The 12,350-nt window shown below is 39.6% G+C and overlaps 1 protein-coding gene across 3 annotated transcripts in view; it reads right to left on the reverse strand.

Moving 5' to 3' along the window:
• Positions 1-2,636: 2,636 nt before the first annotated feature.
• LTBP1 (latent transforming growth factor beta binding protein 1) overlaps positions 2,637-12,350 on the reverse strand; it is a 184,877-nt gene continuing 175,163 nt past the window's right edge. For all 3 annotated transcript variants that reach the window (XM_058836171.1, XM_058836173.1, XM_058836172.1), the window contains 3 exons: positions 8,359-8,481; positions 4,903-5,052; positions 2,637-3,649 (listed from right to left, as the gene is read on the reverse strand). In XM_058836171.1, the coding sequence (XP_058692154.1) occupies positions 3,480-3,649; positions 4,903-5,052; positions 8,359-8,481 (443 nt within the window). In that variant the 3' untranslated portion in view covers positions 2,637-3,479. The remainder of the gene's footprint in view (positions 3,650-4,902; positions 5,053-8,358; positions 8,482-12,350) is intronic.

A 12,350-nucleotide genomic window follows, 5' to 3' on the forward strand; every position in this document is an offset into this window, starting at 1 on the left:
CAAAGTAGGTGGGCTCCAGAGGCTGAATTTCACTTAATTCCTTCAATTGTGGTTCCTTTGTCAAAGCATTTCTGAAGGCCTGGCGCCAGACAACGTGGAATACTAAGCACTGGGATCTAAGTGCGATTTAGACTGCTTGGTCTGCTTTTGGCTCCCTGCATGTGTTTTAAGGCATATTAGAGGTACAAAGAGGTGAAAAGGAAAGGCACAAGCATGCACAAAGTCTGCTGCCTGCTTATACAGCGTCTGTGGTTGATAGAAGTGTGTGGCTGTAATGAGGACAGGGCTATTGAATTTATTCATTCAGGACTTGAGTCAACTGCTGCCCTCTTGAATCAGGTAGGGGAGATGGACAATGGCTGGACACACCAACATTTTTGTGAAAACACCAAAGTTTTTTGTGAATTGCTGCCAACAGAAACCGATAGGCCAAGAGATGGTTTAGGTTTGCTGAGGGAATTGTTTTCTATGGTACCAGAGCCAGCATAAACCATCACTCTGAATCTACTGGTATTCTCAATGCTGTGACCAACTTCAACCATGTCTATAAGGCAAATTAGAGCAAAAGGTCTGCACAATCTGAGGTCTGTGAACTTTGATGAACAGCTAGACACAAATGACCCAACTAATCCTCCTTGCTGAGAGCATGGACAACACTGAGTTTGGCAGCAGTTCTGCCAATGCATCTGCATCTGTTGGCCTGTCCTAGCACTCAGCTGCAAATGGGTGCCACCTGCATATGGATTGATGGAGTACTGGGATGCTGAAAATCTGAGGCTGGGTGAGAGCTGCAGTGGTGGCTTGGCTGTCTTACAGACATTAACACAGCTAGTTGATGAAGCAGGAGGAGGTGGGAGTCAGGAGAGCAATGTCCATTCTATGAATTTTCATGGTGCCTGAAAGCAGCCCAGGACATCCCAAGCACAGTGAAAAGCTGTAACTGTGACCTTGCTCTTTATTAAGACAGTAGGATTAACCCCAAGCAGGACAACTTAGAGCTCTTTAGTTACAGCATTCACTAATAAGACTAGCCTTTCCTTTCCTTTCCTTTCCTTTCCTTTCCTTTCCTTTCCTTTCCTTTCCTTTCCTTTCCTTTCCTTTCCTTTCCTTTCCTTTCCTTTCCTTTCCTTTCCTTTCCTTTCCTTTCCTTCCCTTCCCTTCCCTTCCCTTCCCTTCCCTTCCCTTCCCTTCCTTCCCTTCCCTTCCCTTCCCTTCCCTTCCCTTCCCTTCCCTTCCCTTCCCTTCCCTTCCCTTCCCTTCCCTTCCCTTCCCTTCCCTTCCCTTCCCTTCCCTTCCCTTCCTTTCCTTTCCTTTCCTTTCCTTTCCTTTCCTTTCCTTTCCTTTCCTTTCCTTTCCTTTCCTTTCCTTTCCTTTCCTTTCCTTTCCTTTCCTTTCCTTTCCTTTCCTTTCCTTTCCTTTCCTTTCCTTTCCTTTCCTTTCCTTTCCTTTCCTTTCCTTTCCTTTCCTTCCTCCCTCCCACCACTTCCTTCCTTCCGCCACTTCCTTCCCCACAGCAGGTAAGCAAGAATTATTTTTCTGTGTGTAATTATAGACCAGCTCCAGTGTTTGTAATCCACCTCTTTTTGACTAGAAAAGTGAAGTTTTCCTCCACCCTCTCCTGCCTAATTCTAGAAAAGTCAGGGGAGATGGCCACGTCACAAAGAATCTCTTCCCTAAGAGTTTTACTGAGAATGTTTTATTGCATTTTAACAGTATCCCCACTAGTCCTAGTGGCAGGTTCCAGCAGACAGAGAAGGGTCCTAGGAAGAACAGATGCTACTGCACATTTAGTCACATGGACTTCAGTAAGATCTACTGTAGCGTGCAGAACTGAAAAGGATACAACTTATGATAATTTTGGTTCAGTGGCTGACCTGAATATTTGAAAATAAATTTTATTCAGAATCAAAACAAGTTTGGTTGTTTTTTTTTTTTTGTTGTGTTTTTGTTTTTTTTTTTTTGTGAAATGAGAAATAATAACCTTATTTTTGGATAACTGGACTGAATTTGACTCACTTTAAAAAATCTCAAATTATCATTTTCATTTAAATGCAGGGCAGGTCTAAAAGACACAGCTAAACATTTCATTTGAAAAATAGGAAAAGGACTTGTTTCAGGATTTCTGAAAGAAACTCTTTCACTCTGGACAAGGTCAAAGTGAAACATCTGTCAGTCTCCTAATCCCTTTCTCTCATTCCACTGAAAAATAAGAGATGATGGGAAGGTACAGTTCATCAAGAAAAGGAAATTCTCCCCCTTCTCCTCAGCATTTCTGAAAACCAGGACATCATACTGTAGAGTGTTATTTGCAGATTTAGTGGGAAACATGCCTAAAAACCAGGAAAGAAAAAAAATTCCACGTGAATCAGCTTCCAAGTCAAACAATTTCTGTAGGTCTGTGTTTGAAATCTTCCCCCTGGAAGCCTAACTTCATGCATTAACTAATTCAGATTCTGGTCTTATTAAAACATCATGAGATGGAAAAACCAGCCAGACAACTCCCTAAGACCATTGTAATGTAAATTAAATCTAGTACTGTAAACACCTGAGGGCTGATTCTTGTAAAACAAACACCAAAAAAAAGGTGGGGGTGGGGGGGAGGGAAGGAAAGAAGACAAAATTAGTAAACAGCACTTTTTTTCTAAAAAAAGGTGATTTTATTGAGTTTTAATATACAGCTTTAATATGTTAGGGTAATCATACAAGATCTCTCTTGTGTTCAATTTACACATTACAATAGAGATGTGAGCTAAATTCTTTTGGTTTAATGTACAAAAGGAATCCAATGTTGTCCACTAGCAGCTTTGAACTTGGCAGAAAGGTTCTAAAGACTTTAAGTGCAGTAACAACCATACAGGATACAAAATGAATATAAGGACTTTTCACCAAGGTATATAAACATTTGAAAACAAATGGTGCCTGCTCCACAGGGCAGACAACTAGCAAATTAAAAAAAGTCACTGACCAATGTTCCAGGGAAGGAGGAGCATCACCCTGTGTAACAGTTCTCATAAAATGGACTAAGAGTATCTGTATCATAGAATTCGTACTGATCAGAAAAAAAGGTCTGAAAAGAAACAGTAGGCAAGGAAATGAACAATCAAAAAAATGACATAGTAATATAAAATATTTCCATCACTATTTAAATGCCAAATTAATCAAGCAATAGTAAAAAAAAACCCAAAACAAAAAACAAAGCTCTTCTGTTTAAAATAACAGCACTGTTTTTGATTATTTTCCAAGTTTTTTTTTTAATGAACACAGTTGTTTCTTTCATACAGAGCAATGTGTTCATTTGGTCTGTCACTTCAGTGAAGCTGATAAACAAACAACCCATCATGTCTCACCTTTGACACATTTTAACCCTTTTCTCCCCTTTTGTTTGCTAGTCTGGTGCCTTCTCTTCTCAAGTTAAATACTTTTCTTCCTTTTCTTTATACAGTGCAGAGTATATGGGCTTAGGATATGGAGATTTTCCTCTACTCCAGTTCACTCTCTGGTTCTGAGTTCAGTGGTGTGCAGTAATTTGGCTTGTCTGAAGGCACGTACCCAGGGAGACACAAACACTTGTACGACCCTTCCGTGTTAATGCATTTGGCATTCTTGCAGAGGGACATCCTGTTGTTCAGCTCGTTGCACTCATTCACATCTGCAAAAAGGAGACATCAAAAGACATGTACTCAAGTCTGGTGTGCAGTTAATACTCATTTAGTTCCAGCATTGTTAGGACTAGAACAATCTGCACAAATGCCCTGGGAACTTTATTTTCAGATCCAATTGGGTGGAATTAGGCTGGGTAAAAAGCTCTAAAAGATGAATTGGGAAGAGGTGGAAGTTATCATAGGAAATCAGTAGGGTATTGAAGAACTTTAAACTGTTAGATTACCAAGTCCAAATTCAGCCTAGCTGCACAACAAAATTAAGTAACCACTTACAGGTGTTTATCTGATGACTGAAAAGTGACTTTTAAGAAAGAAGCTCAAAGTTCTTAGCATGACATCTGTACTTTACCAACTAAATATTTTAGGAGCTGCTGGTGGTGTCAACTGAATAGTTGTGAAGGGTAAACAACCTGCACTCAACATCACACAGCTTTGGCCTGACATACACAGCAGCTGCATATTTTCTTACTAAGGAGGCCAACTTGCCATAAAGTCCTGAAGATTACAAAGCACACAGGCAGCTTCTCATCAGAGCTGGGAGATTTCAGCTGGGTGTTATGAAGCATAATGCTAAACAAGGTTAGTGCAGACCTTACACTGAAATAATCAGGCTATCTGTACTAGGCTTTTACACTGAGGGGTGGTTGTTCTGCTTCATCTTCTCACTGACATTTGCTGTTCCCATGTTTAGTTGTTTTAATTGAAAATAGAGATGTCTTGGTTAGTAAATGTGCAGATTTACTAGTTTGAGAGTGAGAGAAATGGCTGAGTCTGTTGAATGTTGAAACCTGTGAAAAATCAGAGGCCAAGCTTCACCAACTGGTTATCTGCATATTTAGGCAATCACTCTGAACCCACTCTAAAAATCCACTCCTAAAATCACTCTTCTGCTCTGGGTCCAGTTCCATCCTCCTAGCTTACTAAAGCCTTTGAAAGACATTTGGTCTGTACATTAAAGTCTTGGTATAAGTTTATGCTTCATTCCACAAATGTGTGTCTGTTCACTTCTACTCTCTTAACTGAACATAGCTGTAATGACCAAGATGCACTGAGGAACGCCAAGATATTTTTGCAACAACAAAAATAGTAGTAAATACATTTTTCAGTAAATAAAGCAAAGCTTGGATCTTTAATACAATTCAGGTGATCATCCCTAACCCCTTTGTTCGAGGCCTCCCAAGGTTAAGTGACTCTGTACCAGGAGATAACAGGTGATATAAAGGTGATATGCTATCCTCACCAACACAAGTCATTTTGGCCATGTCCAGGTGATAACCATCAAAGCAGTCACAGGTGTAGCCTTCCTGGACTCTTACACATCGTCCATTTTCACATCCATTCAGAATACCACATTCCTCCGCTTGTAGCTCCTCAAAGCTGTTCAGGAAACCTGGGAGGAGAGCGAATGGCAAACAAGTAGGTTACAAAGCTACTGAATTAGTATCCCCAATATATAGTGAGAGTCTGAAATTCTCTCAGAAGTTTACTGGAATGTGACTTGACTTTGCAGAAAATAGGTCAGCTTTAGCAGAGCTGCACCATCTGGAGTTTTAAATGTACCAGAAAAGTGCCGTGATACACTTCAAGATGGAAACGAAATAACTCGGTTAACTCTTAAGTTTTATTTTGTGTTAAAAATCTGTGATCTTTTTTGTAGAATGGAAAATTCATAATTTCATTGTTTACTTTTTAAAGGGTAAGTCAGTGTTTTCTAAATAGCACCTTTTATTTTAATTGTTATGTGAATCAGCCTTTAAGAAAACAAGTGGTCATGCAATTTGGGATAAAAGTTTCTTAAAGCAGGATTGTAGAAAAATAAGGTGTGTGTGTGTGTGTAGAGGGGTTAGAGATGCATTATAATTTATCCAGAAGAAAACATATTAAAAAAATATCAATCCCAGCTGCCATAAGGAAAATAAGAAGAAATCAGAGACTGCTTTCCTGTTGTGGTTTTTTGTTAACAGCCCTTTGGCTTGTGCTTCAGTGACTGGTGCCAGTACAAATACCTATAATCTACCAATTCCTCCTTGTCATAATTCTAGATGGTGAACAGTCAAAGCTCAAAGAGCTTTTTTTTTTTTTTTCACCTCTTATACAAAGAGTTGTCTTTGTATTCAGTGGTTTGCATAATACTTTTTGTGCTTCCTGCTTTAGGGCTTTTGTGACAGTTACACTTTTAAATATAAGGAAGGATTTATACTTACAAAATTACTTTACATTTTTACATGTTCAGAGATTGTCTCTAGGACCGAACTGTTCCTGTAAGTCCTTAGTTTTTTTTCACTACCTTTCTGCTCATGGAGCAGTAATGTAACAGGACTGCAGATGGCAGCCCATCACATCAAACAGACTTCTGTGGAAAAAACTGAGAATGTTTGAGTCATAAGTTTAATAGAACTATGAATATATAGAGGAGAAATTGGAGCTGAAGTGGAATAGACTAGGATACATTTCCCCATCTGTCCCGTAACAGGTAGTGGCTCCACCAACAAACCAGCAACTTATTGAAAAACTATTTACTGATTCATATTGCAACAGCTGTGATACATATATTTGCTAAGCTATCTAGGAATATGAATTTGTCCCCTCCTTATGTTTTTTCCTCTTGTGTTTCTTATTTACTCCATCCTGTCTTGGTCCTTGAGGCCCTCTTTTCTACTCACTTGCTTTGCCTTTCCTACTCTGCCCTTTCCACATCTTCCTCCATTTAACTTCCATACTGCCATTTCTACTCCCCTCTCTCTTTAACTACAAACATTGCTCCTATCCTGGATTTTCTAGCATGGTGGGCTTCTTAATAAGGATCAGGCTGGTCAGCAATACGCTGAGTAGATTCTGAACACACTGAACATGTAATGTGAATTAAGTACTTACTGACAGATGTCACATCTCAAGAACATATATAATACACAGGATGTATACAAGTGTACATTAAATGGGAAACATTGCAGTCTTTTTCATGAGCCTTGTAAATCACTTCTCAGTGCAGTATTGAGAATACTGAGAACTGTCATGATGTAGATAACCAAGTTTCATTACTTGCTGGGGTCCTCTGACAGAGCTTGCAGAAGTCTCAGGACAGACCTTTAAAGTGAAGACCTCTTCTAATTTAGAAAACAGTGCCAAGAAAGGGAAAGGTGTCCCCCCAACCACACAGGTATTTTTTAAACAAAAGAAATACATAATTTATTAGACATATAGCATATATATAGACATATATACGCACGTGCATAAACATATGTACACACACATGTTTTTACTCCCCCTTTCCCTGTCATAAATACCGTATGTTGTAATTTTAAGTAGCTAAAACTAAAATATATATAACTCAGAGCAAGTTCTACTCCACAAAATATACTCTAGTTCAAAACAGCTCAATGGGACCTGTATTGTAATTCTGAGGTATGTATTTGCTTCTGCAGAAACTGATTGCACAATGACAAATATTACACTGAAGTACATGGCCCTGCCATGGGATGGGATGTAATGCTGTATTCCTCACACAGCCTGCAGCAGGATTGTAATCTTGAAGTCTCTGATGCCCTAAACAGGATGCCCCATCTGATTCAGTGATAGGATGGGCCAAGAGCCATCAGCTCTTAAGCCTCTGTCCCTAAGAGGTCGGAACTAGATGATCTTTAAGGTCCCTTCCCACTGAAGCCATTCTATGAAGTGGTCTCAGCTGTGGATACAAAACTTTCCACAATTTATTGTATTTATTTACCACTATATTATACACCTTATTTATACCTCGTGAAATGCTTCTTTCCAGATTAACAGTATGTTAACATTGCTTACCCGGTCATTGTTCTGGGTTTTTTGTTGTGTAATGAGTAGTTTTCAGCTGTGTGACATTTCAGCTACACATCAATACTCAGTAATGCTGACTGGGGACTGTGAACATCACAGCAACTTGCAGGCCATAGATACCTAAAGCACGAGAAGTTACCAGCTCCTTCCGATACCTCCACTTTTCTTCTCTAAAACTGTGATAAAATATTTTGGACCTGCACAGGGTGCCTGGTTTTGAGGAAAATGCTGAAATCTGTAAGCATTTCTCTCCTGCAAATTTTAACAGTGAGCTGGGCCCGACCCAACATGAAGAGCCCTGATATTCCTCAAGTACAAGCAAAATGCTGTGTGCAATCCCTCACACCCTGCTTGGCAGGCCATAGCATCCAGCCTGAAGTCCATACATATGTGTGTTCTCTGATCACACTGTGCTGTACATTTTCTCTGTTGAGCAAGAATGACTTGCATGCTCTCATTTCACCCATACAAGTTCTGCTGGGAAATCATGGAAAGATGAAGAGGGCTTTTTTTTTCTTTTAAATTAAACACACTCTGGAGAAATCTATCCCATGCTCCAAAGGAAAATCAATTTGTGAGAAGGAAAATTGGAAAGCCGTTTGACCTTGACCTGTAAAGCTGTTGGTAAACACAAATTTAGTACAGTTGGCCCAAAATGTTTCACTAGATTAAAAATTAATTGTACTCTGAGCCCAACTGGACTCTCATACAAACCTGGCTCTTGAACTGGAACACCTGACTGGAAGCTTGTGTCATAGGAATAACTAAAGCATAAATAGGCCACACTACTCAGAAGCAAAGAGAAGAATGAAACTGTCTACAGGGAAAAAAGCCTGAAGTAAAAATCTCATTTCAAGTCTTTTATGTAACAGAGAATCTTGCTTACGGTCTTCAACAAAGTATGGATTGGTTTCTGGAGTGTAGTGCTCCTCAAAGTCCACTAAAGCATCTTGTCCATATGGCCGTCGAGATCCTGGAAGAGGAATGTTGCACAGCTGGGCGTAATCCTCTGAGGGGAGAAAGAAAATAAGATATAAAAGCAAATACACTTGTAACACAGGCTGCATTACATTAGTCCCAGTGAGCTGTGGTTCATATTTTCTGGAAATAAACTTATCTTCCTAGAAACACCATAAATTTGCAGAAAAGAAAATTACCAGAAAGCATTCCCTCTTCAAGAAGGATGTCATTACAATGTTAATGAGCCAAATATATACTGTTAAGTCTAAACAGGGATAACACCAGGGATAGATTTGAGTCAGTAACTGTACAAAAAGTTATAGGTCAGGTTCTTCTGCTCTGCATGGGAAGCAAGAACTGAGGGATGTTTTGTATCCCACTGCTAATGCACTTCTCTCTAGGGCTATCTCTGTTTATAGTCCTCATTCTGTGGAAGAAAGGCTATCCCAGACCATTATGGCTGCTAGCAGAAGCCTCCTCAAAGGAAGTAAATTGGGGCAGGTACAGCCAGTATTTCTGGCACTATCAACCAACCTGCAGAAATCCAAGTGAAAAATACTTCTAAAATAGCCCAAACTTATCTACAAACTGTATCTTCAACCCACAGGCTTAGAAGTGTGAGTGCTGTTCAAAGTCTCCTTGGCTGTGAACCTCAAAGAGCAGGGGGAAACACACAAGAGAAATAGTTACATCTGATTTTGTGCCTCTTTCTAAAAGCTAGACTACACAATCTGAGACCAAAGCAACTCTTCATTTTAGGTGTCAGAGTCCATGTTTGAAATGCTTATGCAGAGTTTGACACTTTTATAAATCAAAAATGGTGTCAACTCTGTTTCTAGTACCCTTTACTAAATGACACACAATACAATTTATTTGAAAACAGAAATATTGTTAAAATACAGCAACCCAGGTGCTCCTTTACTGCTGTGACAGTCTATTCAGCATCTGGTTCTGTGAAGACTGCCTGGTGTTCTGAGAATCAGGCAGAGAAAGGACGGGAAAGAAAAACCACCAAAAGAGAGGGAGGGAAAAAAGCCCTAAGCAGATACAAAATCCAAGAATTGCAGATGGATGCAGAGCCAGAAACCTCATGCTGTGTAGAACTGTCCCAGACAGCAAATAGTTGGATAAATCCAGACTGCCTCTAGACAGTACAGAGCACAGCCCTACTTGCTGTCCAGCACTTTAATTTTATTTTTACAGGTAGTATCTGCTCCACCTTGAATGATTTTATTTTGTACTGAAAAAACCAAAGTGTTCAAGAAGTCTGTTTGAATTCTGTGGTCAACAACTGGGCCCTTTGAGAGCACAAGACAGAGCAGTACAGGCAAAGCTTGTCTGTGCACACCCAGAGCTGCCATGGCTGCCAGTCCAAGTCTGCAGCATGAACTCCCCAGAGAACTTACAAATCATTGTAAATCCCACCACATTCTGCTGCAAGAGCAAAGTGGTTTCCTTTGAGGTATGTCCTCCAGAATGTATTTATACAAAGTAATAATATTCAAACACCATTTTCCTCTCCCAGAGAACAAAGTACACTGCCCAAGAGCAACATCCCAGGGCACAGGAAACAAAGCCAGCATTGCAAAATAAAGGACATACAGCAAAAGTTACTTACATCCCAACTGCACAGCTTCCCACTGACATACAGTGATAATGAGCATAATTTTGGGAGTTGTCATAGGACCAGAAACACCCCATTCTTTCTTCTCCACATCTAATCCTGAATTAACATCCACGTATGGGGACAGGTTATAATCTCAGATTGACCCTTTCATTCATATGTACACACAGGAAAGCTATGCAGAATAGTGAAAGCACTTTTTCACAGATGCCCACAAATGTTCTTGGCAAAGGAAATCTGTGTTCTACCACAAAATACTAATTCATCTGGCTTGTGTGGAAGAAACCACCACATAAAAACAGTCAGTGAAAGGCAAAGGGACAAGACAAGCAGCTCTTAGGGATCACTGCTTCTTCCACATGAATGTGATCTGATGGGAAGGACTGAGCAGGACATAAGACACTGGATTCCCAGATTACTCAGTGCTAATTTTGCCATTAGTGATACTGGCAGTATAAACAAGGCTTTAGTTCTGAAGGAAGCAGTTGGAACGTTTGAAAATCCATGGAACTGAAGCACTCATGTACATGATAGTTGCACAGTTTGACAGTTGTGCAAGACTATTTTATATTGCATGTCTGCCAATGCAAAGTTGTTTAACATCTAAAGAAGAATTAAGGAATGTTGACAATAGAAACTTGTTTCCTGCCCCACTGGTCCCTCAAAAATCAAGTTGTGAATGTCTGCATTTTTAGATCTTATACCTATAATACTCTCTTAATACTGTATGTTCTGTTTAGCTGTCCAAGTAGAGTAGACTAAAACTCTTATCTTTTATAATGTGTTGATTCAGTCACTAGGTGCTTGGACAATAAACCCAAGGGGAACAACAGCAACTCACCTAAGAAACCAACAGCAGAAATTCAGGACCAATAACAATGGTAAGTTAGCTATTCTGGTAAGTTATCTATTCCACCTTTCTCAGCTTGTCTTTTTCTTCTTCTTTCTCTTTTTTTTTTCCCTCCAGGGAAGAAAAGGGTGGGCAGAGAGGAGTGTACGAAGACTGAGAGGTATATGGGAGGCCACTGAAAGGTCATGAGAACTGCTGTTTTGAAATAAGGTAGATTTGAGACTTGGATCCCTGACAGAAATGAACCATCTGAGTGCCCCTGTGGAGGACAGAACAAGTTACAGCAGTGACACTTTCTGTTGTTTTAAACTTTTCCTCTTGCTATGCTATGTTCCTAAAGTTTAAATTAAAAATAATGTATTTTGGGTCACTGTGATGTGTGCTGGTCAAAGTTTTCCAGGGGAGGCAGCCAAATGAACAGAGTGCTGTAAGATTTGTGGGTGGAAGCATGACTGGTGCACAGAAACTTGCAGGCAAGTATTCAAACGGGAGAACAGGATGACATTGCCCTAGGGAGATGACAATAGGAGACTGAGATCAAGAAGATGGTAAGGGGGCAGAGACCAAGACAGAACATGTACCTATTCCTGAATGACAGAAACATCTTAGTTGCAACAGAAATTAATGCTCATTTTGAAAAGAATCTTTCAAGTAAAGTTGAAAGAAAATATCCTATAATTCACAATGATTGAAGAAACCTTTTTCTATATGGGTTTATTTTTACTGCTCACTCATCTCTTGGCTATGATCAGGGACAATACAACTACAGTTCAAGAGGGGGGAAAAAAAAACCACCTTTGTTTTTAACATAGTTTAGTCTACACTGGTCCATGTGTTTCTAAGCTTTTCTCATAACTTGCAAATGAAGCATAGAGACAGCTTGTTCTATAACTTAGGGTGGCTGTTATAAAAGGAAGCTGATGTATGCTTCCAAAAATGAAAAGGACATTTTTGAAGTCAGATGTATTGCATATTAAACAAGTGTTATGGGATTACATCTAGACACACAAGTGTACTGGCACAGATGTTAGCTGTAATTGCTGATGAAAGCTTGGCTGACAGAGACAACACAATATAAATTGGATGGACTGACTGGCTTTTAGGTGCTTGTTAGCAAAAATGCAGCTGTGCAAATGTGCATCTAATTTGCATATCCAGTTGTAACTGAGCAAGCCCTTGTGAGCCTTACTTGTACCCAGAGGCCTAAAAATCCTAATGTTAGAAACATTATTCTGTATTTCACATATTTAAAACTAAATATTATATTAAAAGTTTTTCCTGACACAACCATGAAACAACTACACCACAGCCAGTCCAGCTCCTGCCCATAAAAACAGCTTGATTTCTGTTCCAGCTCTTCAGAACTGTCACCATCACACACACAAAATAAGCAAAGACTAAGAAACTAAACCAGATCCTTCAAATTATTTAAGAATGCAACAGT

Source organism: Poecile atricapillus, chromosome 3 (genome assembly GCF_030490865.1).
Source record: "Poecile atricapillus isolate bPoeAtr1 chromosome 3, bPoeAtr1.hap1, whole genome shotgun sequence".
Lineage (NCBI taxonomy): Eukaryota > Metazoa > Chordata > Aves > Passeriformes > Paridae > Poecile > Poecile atricapillus.